This window comes from Rhipicephalus microplus, chromosome 7 (genome assembly GCF_043290135.1).
Source record: "Rhipicephalus microplus isolate Deutch F79 chromosome 7, USDA_Rmic, whole genome shotgun sequence".
NCBI classification, from domain to species: Eukaryota; Metazoa; Arthropoda; class Arachnida; order Ixodida; family Ixodidae; genus Rhipicephalus; species Rhipicephalus microplus.
In genome coordinates, this window is record NC_134706.1 from 12,447,835 (window position 1) to 12,467,002 (window position 19,168).

Sequence of the window (19,168 nt, forward strand, 5' to 3'; positions counted from 1 at the left end):
AAGCGCGAACTACATGTGCGAGCAAGAAAGATTTATATATAGGCTCAACCAAACTATCCTAGCTGCCTACTGAAACGAACTTATCTCTAGCACTTTCCCAATTTTTCACAAAACTCGGGTGTTTCAGAGAGATTGGGTGTCTTTACGGGGCCAGAATCGGGGCAGAGTGTGTACTGAAGGACAGAATCCTGCGGGGAAAGTGCACCATAACATCACGGAGCACATTAGTTGTTTGATTGATACTATGTGGGGTTTAGTGTTCCAAAACCGCCATATGATTATGAGAGACGCCGTAGTGGAGGGCTCCGGAAATTTCGACCACGTGGGGTTCTTTGACGTCCACCCAAATCTGAGCCCACAGGCCTACAGCATTTTCGCCTCCATTGAAAATGCAGCCGCCGAAGCTGGTATCCGAACCGGTGACCTGCGGGTCAGCAGCCGAGTACCTTAGCCACTAGACCACCGCGGCGGGGCCCACATTCGTTCTTTGCATGCACAGAAAAAAGCCTAGTCATCATGCATTCATGTCCCAGTGCTCACATCACACAAGCATCTCTAGTGAGATGCTGGTGTGATGCGAGAACTAACTATAGAAACTCACTGTGAGAAACTCACTAGCACACTAGCGTCTGCTAGTGAGTTTCTTGACTGAAAAAAAAAAAGAAACCGACTGTTTGTGCCACACAACTGTTCGCTGTCCATGCCGTATATATGGGCGCTGGATCTTCACCTCCAAGGTAGTGTCAGTGGGAGATCTCTCCTGCGCGTGGTTGAACAATAAAAATTTGCAGAGTGTGCAGTAACTAAAAGCGGACTGCGTGTCTCTGTGTCCAATCGGAGTCTCCTGTCTCTCGCAGCCCATTAGCAGCCATTAGCATGTTCCAATAGGAAACACCGGTCCGTCACTGTGTGCTTTGCGCCTCCCCAGGTTTCTCTCCTGCGCAACGCCGTGATGAGTGCCAGCGTCAACACCACTATCAGTGTCAGTGTTAGCACCTTCTGCTTCGCATCTACACATGGTTCCCTTTAGCAGGAGATGGTGCCATTTTTTTGTGTTTGCTTTTTATTTTTTTAGCATTCAGTTTTTATTTGTCGTATTTAATGTAGTGCTAATATTGTATAATGTGTTACATTTGTTCATTACTGTTATTTATTGCATCAATTTTGAGTCACTGTGTTTAAAATCATTCCGCATTTTCTGGCAATAAGTCTTGAACAATATTGCAAGTCTCATTTTTTTTATGTATTGCAACCCACTCCCCTTCTCCAATGCCCTGTCATTACAGTGTATGCAAAATAAATACATAAAATAAGCAAAGTAATTTAAAAAGTTAGAAAATTTCAGAGTGACCCTAAATAAGAACCATTTTTTAAATGAAACTTGCACATCCTGCATTTATTGTCATTTTCACACAGCACCAGAAAATGCGTAAAAAGTACGACAGCTCAGGAAATTTATGGTGCCTTCTCTAAATATTCCCTGTCGCTTATCAGCATTGCGTAGCTGTGCCATTACTCTGCCTCATCAATGCACAATCTGACACAACTGCAATTTTCTGAAATGCATGCAGAATGAATCCATTAAACAACATAAATAGAAGCGTTCGATTGCGTCGTACTGCACAGAACCGGTGCTGCCAAAGTTCAGACGGTGGCGTTGCAGGGCAGACGCAGTGCAGATGGTGCAGCTGCAGCGTCGCCGTATTTCATTGTTTCTTTGTGCCCATGACATACTCGGCCAAAAATTGGAATAGATAAGTTCACTCAGCCTCTGTTGCGCGCATCTCCGCACTGCCGTCTACCACTACAACACCGTTCTCATCAAGAACTAAAAATACTTGGTGTTGGACACCGTTTACATCCACGAACAATGCCATGTTCAACAAAGCACAGTCAAAACACGTCGTCTGCTTCCGAGTTGCACCGCGACGGCATCACCTAGCGAGCAAATTCAAAAATTCTCTTCCCCGCAGTGGCATCACTCCAGCGCCGCGCCACAATCGAGCACCGCGGTGCAGCACACCAGAGAATCGAGGATTGCGGTGTCGTGCATCATGAACTACTGCAGGAGGTGCAGGTGAATCGAACCCAACTATTATGTTGTTGTGAGCACATGCAAATTAGTCAACAGCACACTCACCCGCTTTTAATGGGGGGCAGTGCTCCAAGTTGAAAAGTACTGCCTTTCGCTCTCCAATCTGCAACAACATTACGAGGACACTTTACTCTCCAATCCTGCCATGTACCATAGAGCTTTTCAAAATATTTTCTGGAAAAAAACTCCGGTGCTATGATCGTTCAGTCACTGTGGGGATAATGGCTGGTTCACGAATCAGCCTAGTCTTTCATGCTTGCAGCTTTGGACACGCTTTTGTCTTTGCTGTTGCATTTTCGACGCTTGTTCTGGATAAAAAAATTTATTGTTGTGCATTTTGGGAGCCGATTTGAAATGGTCAGACTGAAAAGATTAAGGTGATGAAGTGAGACTGCTGAACACCTTACGACAAAGCAGCTCCAGTCCACACATAGCCAAATGGAGCCGAAATAGCAGAGCTTAGACATATCCGTGTACACCCAAACAGCGAAATAATGAACCCAGATATAACAAATATCAGCTATAACGAAGTAAATTAAATATAGTCTTGTAATACAGTTGACGTTCGAGTTCTCTGACGTCCGAAATCTCGGACATTCCCGATTTCGAATACTCATCTGTGGCACCGTCAAGTTCCCCATAGTCAATGTATTAAGAAGTCCAAAATTTGCAAGCTACGACAGTTCCCCTTAGGTAAATTCGCCGCTAATTTTTTTCCGCTTATCCTCCACCTGGAATGGACAAGGAGGCAGGAGAACAATACGCTGCTATTGTAACGTGCTTCACTGCATCACTTCACTCAGCCACTTCCGCCATGCGCTACCGCACGTCACACCCTTCCATCGCTTCACCTTCACCCATTTGCGTGCCGAAGACCGCCAGGCAGCACCGACCGACTCACATATTTGATGTCCTCCTCGCGCACGGTCGGAGTTTCCGCCTTTGTCGTGGCCGGCGGAGGACTGAACCGAACCTTGTGGTCGGCAGCGTCGTTGTTGCGAGTCGGAGACCGGCCAGAGGATGGCGATTTCATGTCAACGTCCTGCGGTGGAAACAATTGGTTGACCGATAGCTGAAAATTTTCGACACCGTCGGCTCTTCAAGTGAGATTGTCACTTTTCTGGCTTCCGACGAGCCGTGCTCACAATGTACGTAAAACTCGCGAGTGCTTTGTGCATCTGCCCAAAATGTCTTGAAGACAAAGGCCACCTTTTTCTTCTCAATGTACACTCAAACCTCAATAAACGAACCTGGATATAATGAAATACCGGTTATAATGAACTAAATAAAAACGTCTTGCAATTGATATAAAGTTAGCATGTATTACTAATAAATATAAGTTAGCATAAACTGAACGCTTAAAATTTGTCAACTCCTGTACAATTGCTTTAAATTAGACCTCTCAAATTACATTTCTTGTTAACAAATACGAGCCACCAGACACCGACACCGAAACACACTAGAACATTACAAATGCAACTCTGATGTGTTCAAATATTCGTTTTTTTTTATTGCCATCTGTTAACAGAATATGTTGGCACCTCAAATCACTAACACTGATTCATCGTGTCCATTTGAGTCTCAAATAGAAAATTTTCATAGTGGGTTTTAATAGACAGTGATATGAGTAATGAAACCAGCACTAACCTGAATGTTCTTTAAGAAGTTATGTAAGCAGCCTTTATTGTTGAACTTCCCTTTCAGTGTGCACTTGTATTTTGGTTATATAATATTTAGTGTGGATACTGCCCATGGTACAAAGTGCCAAGTTGATGTTACTCTTGTTTCCTGCATTGCCGATTTGTTACTATGATGAGCAATCCTAGCATCTGTACAGTGTGCCCACCTGCTATGGTCTCAGTAGAGACTGGCAGTATTGCAAATAGATAAATACTTAGGTTTAGGAATGCACCTTTATAATGAATTTTCCGATATTATAACGAATTTATTTCTGTGCAAGATGCAACTTTGTTAATATCAGGTATGAGTGTATTGGATTTAGCTCGCTCGAATACTGCACCTAACACCATTTTGCACTGCCTCTACGATCGTCTGGCACACTCCAAGAATCGTCTGAATTAACCAGATTGTGGCCAAATACGACCAAATTAATGAGAGTTCATGCCATAAAACAATACATATGCTGGCTGGCGACCAAAGAACAGGTCCGAATACTCCTCATTTTCTAAGTCAACAGGAGTTTAATTGAAAAATTTTTACTATATAATATGATGATGACTGTAGCATACCTGCCAAGTCGCACCAATTTATTTGAGCCTCCCCCTTTTGTAACAAAAGAAAAAACAAAAAAACATCAAAAAGTATGTGGAAGGCACGGGGGGGGGGGGGGGGGGGGAGGGGCAGTAAACGTGAGCTTTGTGGACATACAATGGCTTGGAGTGGCCTAGAGTGGCCTAACACACGATGGTAGGTAGGGCTTCCGAACTACAGTAAAAGGTACGACTCTCAAAGGGGGTGTGCAAAAATTGGTATATCTTGAACTTTTGCATCATCAGAACAGCTAGCAAATCTATTTATGTGAAAACAACTCGCACATGTCCTTCTGAGACGCACGTGAACAGACGGGACAGCGCAGCCAGCTGCAGGGAAGGCACGAGTTGAAGCTTCGCTTGAGACCAACTGAAAACTGAATGCCGAAGTATACCCAAATTATGGAGCTCAACAGGAACAATGTGTGTTACTCGATTATTTGGATAGGAATGCCAATGCCCTTCTAGCCATTTTTACATGTTCATTGCCTTTAATCTACTACCCGTGCCCTCGGCTAGTAGTCGCTATTGATGATCTTGTCGCTGCAACTGCGGTTTCGCGCAGCGATTGCGGAAAACAGTTCCGTTTTCAATCCACACGTGATGGCTGCGCACGTGCCTTCAAAACAAAAACTATTTTTGCTATTTATGATCGCTCCTGCCGTGGTTTTACCCAAAGCATTCGTGGAAAGCAACGTCACGATGACTGGTAGAGCGTTGCACACGCGTGCACTTTTAGAATTCTGTCAGTCATGTCGTCCCCATACATGATTGTGTCAAGGACGACCGCGGTTTCGTCCACAGCGATTGTGGCAACCATAAACCACAGCCTTGACAGTGCGTGCGCTGGCCACGTGTTCCCTTCTGAAGCTTCGAGCACGCTGCTCTCAGCCTTTGTTCGACGGTTTCAGTACTAAAGTTCATACAATACGCCGCTATAAGGAAATGTATTCGGAGCACCCAAATTTGGCTTAATGAACATAGTCAAATTTAGCTGGGGAATTTTACGAATTCTTATCTATCGGTTTCACATCAATGAGGTTCTACTTACGTTTATATTGTCACTTGCGTCCCGCGAAAAAGACGAAGGCGACAGCGCATACGCGCATCTGCACGCTTTTATGCAGAACGCAACAACGAGAAAGATGAGGAACTCTCTCTCACGCGGTTAACAAAAAGACCGACCCGCTGCTGTTTTCTCAGCGTCTTCGAGTACGACCTCTCTCTCTTGACGTCGCGACACTGGTGGAGGTGCTGGGGCCTGCAACCTGATGCAAGAAAGCGTTGTTCGGGACCGTACACCCAGCCCGGAGCCTCGACGTCTTGTTGCGACTCCAGTACACCGATTCAGTCGGCGCCTATTAGGCCTAAGCCCAGAACTCTTGACGGCATCTCCTGTTACCAACATGGCGGCCCCTTCAGCGTCTGCGAATCTTCCCCCGGCCTCGGCCCAGACGACTCACCCTTACCAGGTAACTTTTGAGACTCCTCATGTTCCCTAAGTCTTCCGTGGAGAACCGTATGAAGATGTCGAGGACTGGCTCGACCAGTTCGAGCGGACCGCTGTGGTGAATCGTTGGAGCGTGCAAGAAAAACTTGGCCGTGCCTACTTCGCAATGGAAAATAGCGCTCGCACATGGTACGAGAACAGGGAGCCTACTTTCCAAACCTGGGACAATTTCCGCCAAAAGCTTCTCGAGACGTTCCCGAGTGCGGACCGACGGGATCTCGCACAACAGATGATCGAAGCCCGCATGCAAAAGCCGAACGAAAGCGTGGCCATGTTCGCTGAGGATATGGCCCGCCTATTTCGCCGCGCTGACCCTGACATGCCCGAGGCAAGGAAAGTTCGTCATCTGATGCGGGGAGTTAAGGAACCGCTTTTCGCCGGCCTTGTACGAAATCCGCCAACAACAGTGGATGAATTCATCAAAGAGGCGACTGTCATTGAGCGGGCGCTCCGGCAACGATGCCGCCACTTTGACCGCCTGCCCGACCAAACGCCTGTTGGTGCCGCCGCTCAAAACGCTGCCGTTTCTGAAAACTCTTTACGGCAAATGATTCGACAAATCCTGCGGGAAGAGCTGCGGGCCCTCGGCCTTCCGTCTACCGATCCCCCAGTTGCTTCTGTTGCAGAAATCGTGCGCCAGGAACTACGGCAAGCCTTTCCATCACCGGCGCCACCACCCGAACCACGTCCACTGACCTATGCTGATGCCGTCCGCCGTCATCCGCCTGCCCCAGAAGAAGCACCCTTTCAGCCGCGGCCCGTTACCTTGCCGTGGTGGCAGCGTGAACCTGTGCGGCGACCACCAGTACGTCGGACCGACTTGTGGCGCACTGCTGACCGTCGACCCCTTTGTTTCCACTGCGGCGAACCAGGCCACATCTCGCGCTACTGCCATCATCGAGAAACCCGGTTTGGAAACTTTTCTCGGCCCGCTTCTTCTTATTCTGAAGACCCTCGTGACCATGGTGCTGATCACCTACCGACCAACCAAGCGTCTTCACCAAGTCGTCGCTGGCGGTCTCCCTCACCTGCACGAGGTCAGAATTCCCCGAATCGCCAAAGATATGCGGACGCCATCAGAAACCGCTCCCCAAGCCCGTGCTCCTAAATTTGTTTCCTAATGTCTCCTAAATTTGTTTATAAAATGTGATGGGTTAACAAAAAACCTGTATCAAATTGGGATGCATTTTCGTCAAAGCAGCAGATTTTAGATTTCAGGGCGATTACACGCAAAAACTGGTCGAAAACGGGGGTCTCTCAGAAAATCCGGGAGACTTGGCAGGTATGCTGTAGCTCTGAGTAGACTAAGACAGCTTTGTTGTAAGAAAAAAAAAATAAAAGCAGCCCTTGCCATTAGATTTGTGACAAACCACAACATATGCAACAATAAAATGCGAAAGGCAACGTGGCATTCAAGTAACTAACTTATCAGCATGAAGCAACATTGCCACCTCGGGATCTTCGTTTTCCTGACGTCGCTCGTTCACAGACGCGTCTCACCTTTGGAGACGCGGATCTTGGTCTTGTTGGAGAGGTGGCCACGTCTTGTACCGGAGTCACCGGACGAGGCTGTTTTGGAGACGTGGGCCTGGTTGGGCTCGTGGGTGCGGCTTGAGTCTGAGTCGTGCTCACGTTCTGGGCAGCGGGCGGGTCCTCTTCTTTCTTGAAGGGCACCGCAAAATGCCGGCTCACATGGGCCTGCTGCACCACGCAGCCTTTGGGTCTGTGTAAAACCCTGAAGCAGGTATGAACAAAAAAAAAAGCTACTGTTCAGCATATGCTCTAGGTCGATGCCCGTTCAGCGATCACCATCAATCACAAGTTGCCAGTGGGGCCTCGAGTTACACTTGGCAAAAGATTAAGTGTAGTGCACGAGTAGCAAATGAACCAAATAGACAATGAGACAAGGGATAGCATAGTGGACATTAATGGACACCCTTTTCATATTCCAAATAAGCACTTTCCTGCACTGCGTATTCGCCAACTAATTGGCACCTGCCGTACTTCAAGTGGAGATGAGGCCCTAGTTACACGTGCTGGGGGCTTGTTTATTATGCGTGTTAGTATCAACACCGTAGAGTGCATGTTTTCCGTGTCATAGCACAAGAAAAAATTTCACATGCCGTTTGCAGCAAGTTGACCAGCCACCACAAGTGGCACCATCTACTTCTACGGGCGGCTAATGGGAAATAAATTATTCGTTCTGGCGGAAATTCAGCAGTAGCGGGATTCGACTGTATTTTCACTTTCAGAACGTTTTAAATACAAGCGTACTGTTGTGCAACCATCCAATTCCACTGTCTCAAATGCCGGATGGCACAGATTGGACACAGGACAAAGAGGACACAGATGCAAAGAAAAAGCGCTAATACGAAATGGCGCAAGATAGCACAAATCTGCACTATCAAGTATTTGGATTGCGAACCTCCCAGCCCAGCAACAAATTTCTTTAATCAATTACATAACTATGTTTCCTTTTTTGACAAATCGTCCGATTCTCATTTGTTTAATTGCAGCTTGTCCTGTTATCATTTCAGCTAACACTGTATTTGGAGAACAAAGTTTGTATTATGTGCTTTTTTTTCTTCGATGTTCCACTCCCTACTGTAGTGCCTCTGGGCACGGGGTATTTCCCATAAATGAATTAATTCAATAAAAAAAAAATCTTCGATCTAAGGCCCTGCAACGCTTTTTCAGCATGGTCAGAAAAAGCTGCCAATTGGTAGTAGAGTCTTTTATGTTTTGTTTACATAATTTTAAGAGTGCAGCAACCAGCCTAGAATTTACAATTATTTCTCAGAGCCATCAAGAAATCACCGCCTTCTCTCTCAACAAACAAGTTCCTAAACCCAAAAGACCCCGCCATAAACCCCCAAGTCCACAACTACTGGCCGATTTGACCATGGTGATTCCCATAGTTACAGTAAAATGCTTGCCGGTTCTTCAACTAAAACTGAAAGTATGTTGCGCATTCAAATAAAAAAAAAAATAAAAGAGCTCATGGTCATAGCATGCGCTGATGGGCGAAAGCTTCTTGTCTTCTTGTAATCAACTGCCTCCGCCTACATGATTTTCCGTGCTTTTGCCGATACAAAAGAAGAGAGACGGCGCTCAAAGCGTAGGTCAAATCCCCGCAACCACCATTGTGATTGACAAATTCTTGAAATTTTTGCGGCAGTCCATTTGCGAGGCAATACTCTTTTCAATGAATCCATTTGACGCTTACTCGAAAAAGTGTTGCTGGGTCCCCTTAAGAATGGCACAAGAACAGCAGTACAGTTGATGGAATAACAGAAAGCCGAGCATACAGTTTCTTATATACACACTAGAGGGAACTCTGGCGCTAGTTTCTATGGGAGCTGCAACGTGCGGCGCTTCAGCGAGCATGGGAATAATGGGTAGTACTACATGAATTTGCCTAGTCTTCGTACTTTACGTTCCTTGAAGCTGCTTTGTCTCAAAACAATAATCGGGAAACGTTCAGAAGTTGTGCTTCACCAATTTAATCTTTTAAGCTTACACCATTTCAAATCAGGTGATGAAGTTCAAAAGGGTTCATTCTTTCATTCGACACAAAACCGAAACACAGCAATAAACGAAGCCACAAGTGCGTTCACCACCCGCAAGTACAAAGACTAGGCAAATCCGTATACTGCCCCTCATTTCCATGATCACTAAATGATCGCAGCGCCAGAGTCCCCTCTAGTTCATTTTAGAAAACTATGAATTTGAGCTAGTTGCAAGTCCTGTCTTATTTCACAATAACGACTTGATAGGCAGGCTAGTTTGCAGATTCATTATGACAAATTGGCAACACAACTTTGCCCCGTCTGTTTGCATGCCGCCAAGTTGTCATAACGACAAGCAGAACCTGTGCACAACACAAATCCACAAGGAATATGGAAGAGAAAATCTGAACGACAAAGCTAAACAAGATGGCGTCTTCAAATAAAGGCCACAATACCTGATGGCTGCCCTGCCACTTGTAAGACCAAGGTTTTGCAACGTCGTTGCACGCAGCTGCTCTGTGCCAACAATCTGTAAAAGTAGGGAACAAACAAAATAATTAAAACCAATGCAGTCTTGAGTGGTAAGCCTAAACTTTATAGTGCAGAACTTGCACAACAGACAAAGTTGTAGAAGACGTGCAAGTGCTAACTTCCAACTAACCTTAAATTTTCTTTTTTGGTAAGGAAGTGTTACCATTTCGTTTTAGAGCTCAGAATCAATACAGTGAAAGAGTATGAGAAACACCCCACTCCATCACTTAATTCCAAAGAGAAATAAGCTGTCTTCATGGCAGCTGGTAAAATCATGTACAACCCACACGTACGTAAGATTTCCTTCTTCCTCTTAACCTGTATATTTATTCTGAGCTCAGATAGTAATATTAGTTGGAAGTTAACACTTGTATATGTCGTGCATCTATATCTTGTGTGCAGGAAAAGAGTGGCGATGTGGGCTTGTTGCTGTTCTTGTCTTCTCAGTCTATTCTTTCCTGTGTTCGTTTTTTCACCTCGCGCTACATAAATTTCTTGTGTACAGGTGCTGCGCTATATAACTCGTAACTATGAATTACCACCAGCCCAGAGCAACGCTTCGACCAAACCTTCTTTTTCAAATGAAATTTATGCGATACAAGGCCTCACAGTATTGCAAAGTAATAGTACATGAAAGAAAGTATTTGCTCGCATATTAATATTGCGACAGATGTGTCTGGGTTTGTTTTAACATGCGGAAAATATAAAGATAACAGCTAAAATTCAGGCAAGTTTTATTTTTTTGCTTCAATGCACCCAGAGCATACAAGAAATCAACGTAACAAAAAAAAACGAGTCCATCCCCAATTAGGAAAATTGTTGCTGGGCTGGATCAGCGTGGCATCTCTTGTGTACTTTTCAGCATTGGTCTACTGCGACACGATCATATAAAGGACGGTCGGAGTTCAATCGTCTCGAACGCACAATGTTCCTGACAAATGCGATACCTCATATCGGCTTCACACGTTGTCCAACAGATCCCTTATTCAGCCAACACAAAATATTTGAATAAAATGCCCATAGCAAGTATACTGCAATGCCAGTAGACCTTACTCCTAAGCTTCAGTTCAGTTCACATTGGGCAAGCATGAGCGTATGGCCTAGGGTTCAAAACACTCATTTTCAGATCAGGCAGGGGATTCAAATTCGAACCCCAGCCCTGCAATAAAAATTCCTTTTGTTTTATTCATTGTTTCTTTCGTGCGCACAAGCTGCGAGTGAGAATACTCCCTCACCTCCTGTCTCATGTAGACACACACCAGGTCCATTTTTTGGTCCGCATCTTGAACCTCACTTGGCGAAAAGAAAAGAGAAAAATTAAAGCTCCAACTGACAAATTTGCTATTTGAAACAATTTAAAAATTTAACGAGCAATACTTGAAATACCCTGCCATGCATGACAAAAGATGCTTGGTGTACAAGAATGAACATGCTAGCAATGCCTGGACAGCACCAACACCCGCAAAAATTGAGGACACCTTAGCTTCACCTTCGAGAGTTGAATGCAATAGCACATGATGAGAACCCGCCAGGCTTCGCAGCTCGGTAATCACTTCAACCGTGCTACAAGGAAAAAAAAATGTCTGTGCGCGTAACATTCCCCACTTGAAACTCTCCTAGGATGCGTGCCTGCTGCGAGTGCAAAGTTCGCCCTGTGCCATAATTCATCACACTGGGAATCAGTGAAGCACCCACTAGATGCCTACAGTGCAATATGTGCAGCTGCACAATTTTTTGATGCGGCTGCCAATTATGAATAATTATGCCAGAATTCTTTGTCATGAGCGGGTCTTTAAAATGGTGGCCCACTCAATGCACAATTAATAAGGTAAGACACTAGGTGCAGTTCTACACTTCTGCCACACAACCTTATGCCGCCTAATGGGCACACTACACAACGCCTGTATAAAGCTTTTCAAGCAGTTTTGATAAGTGGCATGGCTATGTGGCAAAATACATTAGTGATGCCTTGACTACTCTTATGTCCAGTGCTTGCACGCCTTCTGTCTTATCATGAATACTTACTAAGTAGTTAAGCACTCAGTCATTCCCACATGCAAATTAGTTCACCCGTTTCCTACTGTTGATAAGCAAAGTCATGAGATTCTGAAATAAAAATTGGTCCCACATGTAAACAGCAAATACTAGTCTTACTTGAGTTTCTTGATGCAAGATGGCCACACCAGTCCATGTTCTGCCGATTGTGTCTCAACATTCATTTTATTGCCATTTTTCATTGTATTGCCATGCGTAAAGCCACCTTTTAGTAATCATTTCTTTGCGTTTGATTACTTAAACAAAGGAGCACCAATAAATTGAAAGGACGATGCCGTTTTGTCCGCAGAATAACAGCTTAGGAAAGGGAACAAAAAAATTGTTCGGTAATTTGGTCACATTTTTTTTCTTCTCTTCTAGTAGCGAGAAGGTTAAAAAAGCTGCAGATAAGATGAGCCTCCAAATAAAGCCATTGGCATCAACTTCTTGTAGTGATGAACACAATAAAACCCATTTTAACACCCTTGTGCTGAGAGGTATAGTAGATTACATTCTCTTAGAATGTAAATTATAAAAAATTTTCAAGGCAACTTGTAAACCAAACGAACGTTTGCTGCACTCAACAAAGAAATAAAAACTCTACTCATGAGGAATGAATAAAAAGAGAAAGAATAAATAAAACTGAGAATTAAGGCAGCGGGATTAAATTATAAAGAAAAACGAGGAATGAAGAAAGAGGAAGCAAAGGTAGAGTGATGAAATAAGAGCAACAGAGGGTCAATATGAGTAGTGAGAATCGAAGAATACGGAAACAAAGCAAGAATGACAAAAAAAGAACAGAGGGTACAGATCAAGAGAGAATTTGAGAAACTGAAAGAGTAAAAAAAAAAGAAGAGCGAAGAAATAAAAAAAAAATAGACTGCACAAAGAGACGTCAACACATGCCAAGAGAAGGCAGCATGTGAGTACGACAGTCGATCCAGCGGTCTACGGTTTCAAAAACAGGCAGCCGTGAAAGCAGAGGCAAAATAAGGACAAACAACAGTGGTGTCGAGTGTATGCAGCGTGCTTCTGAATCGCTACGCGGTAAAGGAGTCCAACGGCACAGGCGAAAGGAGCCTCTGCAGAAACTGCCCTCCCTGTTGACTCGGAGCATCACATATTCGCCTTTGGGTACTCATACTTGGAAAAAAAAATACACTTCAAGCAATTTCATAGAACAGATACTGTGGCCAGTGGCACAGAATGCTACAGCAAGCATGTGCACATTTCGCTTAGAATATTTTTAAAAAATCTCATACACTTTTTGACACAGTTGTTTTTTTTTCTGCTTTTTTTTTTCTTCTAAATATGGAGCAAGATCGCATATTGTGTTCCCGACAGGTCAGGGCCATAAAATACTTTCCGTGAAATTTATGCAAACAAATGTTTGCAAGTGCAATAACATTTTAATGAGTTTAGGCAAAGTGCACTTGCCCTGTGCTATGCTCATTTTGCACATTGTTATAGTTGCAGCACAATGTACTTTCGTTATTCGAGGAAAGCTTGCCTATTCAAGTTGAGGTTGCAGAGGCGTGTTCTAGCTACAGCTCATTGTTTTCACCCAACTAAACTGAACACTTAGAAAAAAAAAAGTGAAATGGAAACCCGCAGGTTCTCGCATTTTACTCGGGTAACAATCAACTGCATGGCAGTGTTTTATCACCGATATTTCAATGACGAACACAGCAACATATGCAAGCTATTGAAATTTTTCTTTTAGTGTCACCTTGCCAAGTGCTATCATATGCAGAACTGGCTACTATCTATCCATATAACTGCCTACATTGTACAAGTCTTCTGATAAGACCAACTCAGTCACAAGAGCAATCATGCAGGTGATAGTGATAGCGGAGTCAGCATCACTTATCAATGCAGCGGTAATCAGCATACTGTAATTGGCACATAGCGATTCAACACGCCTGCCCAAAACTTACACAGCCGATGCAGATTTGCCCATCATGTTTCGATATGTCTACCAGCACAGCCACTACTCATGTGTGTCGCACTTTCTTGCATGACCCCAATAAACTACATCCAACCATTCTTATGCTCACCAGTCTCTTTCATGTGCTCACCTACGGTAAACGTTCGAGCAAGTATACCGTGCAGTTCAAATTTTCCTTGCTGTTCCTGAAAAGCGCAAGCCCATTCCCCCATCCCACGCTCCACATTGCATCAAGCAACACTGGCCTGCCTGAATCCCATACAATGCTTCGCAGCTCGATCTTCACGTGCCGACACCGAAAATTTAGTCAAATTTGAATTTTTCTCTCCCACATAATCATTACATCCTAAACTTGGTCCAAGATACCCATGCAGACTTTCAGGGTTCCACGAGCAAAAGCACGATCTTCATGATCAGTATTTGAAGTTGGTGCTTACGATCTAGTCAGCAAAAGCAACGCCTCCAAGATAATGTCTTTTTGGCTTCGTGTTCTTGCGCTGGCCCATCAATGGAGGTGCTTCCGTGCCATGCCTTTCATTGTCTGATCACATAGCACTTGATCACAGAGCTCCTTGATTTCGGAAGCCATCCATATAACGCACCGTCCCATAAATGAATTCCACATGCGCCCAGTTTTCTCTTTTTTTCTTGGTCGGAAAACATTGCCGATGCGATCTCGAACATTGATGCCTTTCCGGCTGCCTGCTCCGTCACTCTCACCCCCAACGTTTTAGATAGTATATGTATAAACAAAATAATAAACTTTCAGGTGGCTAGTCGAACCTCCACCCCTGGTGGTGTCAGTGCTAACCACTCCAGCCACTCCTCAGTGTCTACGGGTTACACAAGACACAGTTCCATCACGTTAAAAAGCTGCCAACTACAATATACGCAATCTCACATGTTCTCAGGCCAGTGGGAGACGACGTCAAACAGCGACGCCGAGGCCGGGAACTTTGCCATGAGCCGCTCGCCGTTTTCGAGCTGCAGGCAGATATCCACGCTGGCGGTCCGACGTTGCCCGTTTGCAGCGGCCCGCAGCTCCAGCTCGGCATTGTTGGGAAGGTTTGTGAACGACACCGGCAGGCTGTGCGACAGTGGACGCTCGTGATGGCTGCATGAGACAAGGTTAGAAAATTCAGGGCGTTGATTGACGTGCGACAATGGCATCCGGTATTACACTCCGAGGAAAGTAACACACTCTGCCCTCTGAGTGTAGTACACTCCCTCCCCTCCGCCACCATTGAAATTAAAAATTTTCGATTTTTCATGTCTGTATATAAATGCCCACAAAAACATGCATACGTACATCAGGATTGGTTGAACGAGCCTTCTGCAGAAATTTTTTATTTTAACCCTGGCTACGTTGCTCGACTTCACAGTGCAGATAGAAGTAGCTTTTTAACATTTTTGAGGTAGCCATGAAATGGATTCACTCACGAGTTCAACCTCGCAAGAATTTTAAGAATCCATCCAGTACGAGCAGACTTGCAAAGTTTTGTCGCACTCTGCAATCGCATTCTCTCTACTTTCATTCCGACGAAGCGCTTGAAGCTAAGCAGGCAGGGATGGCAGGGGCAAAGAAAATAAGTCACGACGCCTCATGACCTTGAGCACTTTTTTTTTTAATACACGGCTTTTTCAGTGTGATCACGCTCATCGATCGCGTTAAGAGTTGCTGTATATGCTTCCATTAAGTAGCATATGCAGGTAGCATATACAGTAACTCTAGCAGGCGTGGAGAAGTCGCGGCCTTGTGCGACGATCCCTGTACCGACCGAACGTGCCATGTTCAAATCAGTCAATGGCCGATAGAAGGCCATTTACGAGCGATTTTTTTTCAGCTTTTTCTGTCATTTGTCGACAGAAGAGAAAGCTAATTTAAGTTGACTTTGATCATTTATTGTTAATTCCAGGCCGCCTGCTGCGCTATATTATTTGGCTCGCGTGTTCTCAGGAGCCTCTGCTACTGATCGACAGCATTTTCTCACCATGCTCAAAAAGTGTTGCAGGGCCTCTTAGGAGGGCGGGGGCGACCAGTCTGCCCCATACATTGAGTGGGGGGGGGGGGGGCATGCTGAGATAAATATTCGTCTTAATGTCCTTGGATATATTTTGGTAAGGTAATGTCTTTTTTTTTTGACAGAGCTGGCGCATGGCGAGCCCTCCTCTCCCGCCTCCCGGGCCATTGCCAGGTGATGGTCACGACCATTCCTGGTCATGAACATTACGCATTTTATCAGCGTGACATGGCATTCTGGATAGGAAAGCGGCTTTTGTGAGAGCCTATGGCAAACTGGGAGAGGAGGCTCGGCCTGTTGATAGCTTGATTGATTGAAGGCAAAACTGTTACAATTTGCCTTGGGGGACAATTCTAAAGGCTGAGTAAACAGCTGAATAGGTCATGCCACCCTGCCAGCAAAGCATAAGAAAAACGCCAGCAAGCATTTATAGTACAGAATGCACGCCTACATATTGATCTACAGAGGTTCCAATATTGAACAGCATTACGAGTTGGGTGCACGAGATTATAAACACAGATGTCTTTAGTGGTATTAGTATAATGAACGCTAACTCGCAATCAACTTCGGGCAAACAAGAGAAATTGTAGAAAGCTTCAAACTGCTATTGCGAGAGAACTGCACAAAAATATAAATGCTCACTAGAGTGCTCGGAATACTAACAATGAGTGCTCACAAGGAGAGTTCATACCAGAAATAAACGACATGACTGGGCACGCTTATGTTTGCCAGGTGAAACCAGCAAAAATTGTACTGAAAATAGATTTTAAGGGAATGAGGTATAATTTGACTCAAACATGTCAGTAACAGTAATTAAATAAGCAATCACACACCATGATGGATAAAGTGTACACAAATGCCAGGCATATATGGTCACAATATTTCAAGGAACAAAGGAAACCATTGTTTTCTTTTGTTCGTTCTCTCGTTATTATTAATGATCTAAATGATGCTCCATCCTGCAATAAGTCAAGTATGCTTGGCCTAGGAGGCATTGGGTTTGGTGCTGGTTTAGAATGTCTGGTATGCGCGAGCTTAACAGTCAGTCCCCATTGTGGGGGAACAAAAAAAAGAGTGCCCCCCCCCCCCGCCCCAAAGGGGAAACCGGTGCAAGCTCATGCAGACTGCGATATGATAAAGAGTATAATGACATTCCAACGTGCGTGTGTGTCGCGTGTATACTGTGTGCCGACCTGCATGCCGTATCACGTATCGTCTGCGTGATTGTGTGCCGCGTGCTTGCCTTTGCAGTTTATGAACCCAGACGCGCGCATGCGTTAATTCTGCGTTTATCTAGCAGCCGGCAGCGTTTTATAAACGTTGCTAGCAGCTTACGAAACCGGACGTCGCACAGTTCGACCACATTTTTCTTTCGATCGAGAACAATGGCGAACAGAAATGGTCTTGCATCACTCGTTTCGCTATTTTGGGCGGGGAAAAACGAGAAATGAATACACAGCCACGAGCCGCGGCGAGTGGATTTAACGCACACGCTGTTGCACGTCCCTTGGCGACACTGCACGTATCGGTCAAACGCCATACAGACTAGCGAGAGCCTCCACTGGAGAGGCCGGCGCTGCGATCGTTTGACGTCAGATTTATTTTTTTTCTTTTCTTTTCATTTTATAGGATGATTTTGCGCATTTCTCGGCGTACTTACCATCAAATCCCCCAAGAAAAAGTGTCCGCTTTCGTTCCTACCCCACAGTGAATGAGAATGGGACAAAATCTGGATTGAAAGCGGGGGGCGGAGGAATTGCTCAGGTTGCGCATGCGATTTCAAGGTGGCGGCGAAAGAGCCGCTATGAATAAAAAATGCACACGCGTGGTCCTAATAAAATGCTACCCTTACTGTCTTTACTGAACCTCGGGAAATCCTCATGTCAAATTGCATGTGTTACAAGTTAGCCGGGGCTGGGCGGGCAGTGGCTCTCTTCATATCTTCCGATCATAGCCTCCTAGAGTTCCCTTGCCTGCCAGATTATCGGCGGTCACTTGAAAAGCAGCCGTCGTCGGAACTATGGTGGTGGCGCCACTTAAATAAGGGGTGTCTTCAAAAAGTTTTTTTTATGTTTTTGAAGCTTATATGCAACAGAAATAACGTGAAAAAGTACTTAAAAGGCGTAAAAGTAATTATAAGTTACCCTACGTGACGCCGTCATTCAGCAGACAACTCCTTCAGTACAAGGCTTAGCCTTTAAAGTTAGTAGCAAACGCCAAAATTGCCGATCTCAAAGGCCAAGTACAAAAACCCTTGACCCTACGCAGGTAGCGCCGCCATAGATGACGGGCGTTTCGCGTTTATCCGGTTGGCAAGAGAAATCTAGGAGGCCATGGTATAGTGTACTAGTACACTATAGCTATGGTTCCGACAATCCGCCTTTTCCACGGCGCATGCGACCTTCCCTAGCGGCAAAGTCACGACCTAGCATACGAAGTTCCAGAAAACTTTATCGAGCCAATGTCGCGAAAACACTAAGGATACATTTTGAAATTTGTTACGTCACGCGTGAAAATTTCAACGCGGATTTAAAAAAAAAATGAAAATTCAAAACCGATTCTCTCCGCTAATTTTGAACTCCTATTGATAGTTAAGCTTGTGACGTTAGACTTGTCAGAGGGCGTTTCATTGGTCTAAACAAAGTCGTTGCTCTTTAGCGTCCCTTTAACGCAGTCGCGTCAGAGAGTGCAACTCACTGGCGCGAACATATAAGGCGTACTGTACTCACTACAAATCGTATTCCGACGGGTTCAGGCGTTGCTTCTTGCAGGCGTCTTCCAGAATCTGGAAGGAAGACAAGGGAGTTTTACAACGCGTATAATAATAAAAAAGAAATACTCGTAGGAAAACCAATCATTATATTGAAATTTCACGAAGGGGGAGAAGCGATGCTGAAAACAAGTGACGACCAGCAGTTAACAAAGCTAGCTGGATGCACGGGTGCAATTGATGGGAACGTGAACACAAGTCTGATAGATGTCGTTGATAATGTAACCCGTGACGCAATCAATAACCGACACGTCACGTGTCAAAGCTACAATTTAGTGGGCACGTCACGTTTCACTGACGCCAAATCACGTGACGTCAATGACTAACCTTGTTTAACTACATATGCGATACCCGAGACGACTGTTCGGCAAGAATAGGTTCACCTATCGAAACGTTCGGTCAGCTTGTACGAGGCACTTCACCCATGTTTGTACTAATTACACGCTGCATATTGAAAAGAAAAAAAGTAAACAGCTTAAA

General features: G+C 44.8%; 1 protein-coding gene across 1 annotated transcript in view; it reads right to left on the bottom strand.

The window, feature by feature from the left end:
• Positions 1-19,168, bottom strand: part of LOC119179400 (tether containing UBX domain for GLUT4) — a 43,737-nt gene that overhangs the window by 9,896 nt on the left and 14,673 nt on the right. The window contains exons 2-8 of the mRNA XM_075868670.1: positions 18,648-18,703; positions 14,799-15,011; positions 11,151-11,208; positions 9,840-9,913; positions 7,376-7,610; positions 2,997-3,137; positions 2,141-2,198 (exon numbers count right to left, since the gene is read on the bottom strand). Coding sequence (XP_075724785.1) covers positions 2,141-2,198; positions 2,997-3,137; positions 7,376-7,610; positions 9,840-9,913; positions 11,151-11,208; positions 14,799-15,011; positions 18,648-18,703 — 835 coding nt within the window. The remainder of the gene's footprint in view (positions 1-2,140; positions 2,199-2,996; positions 3,138-7,375; positions 7,611-9,839; positions 9,914-11,150; positions 11,209-14,798; positions 15,012-18,647; positions 18,704-19,168) is intronic.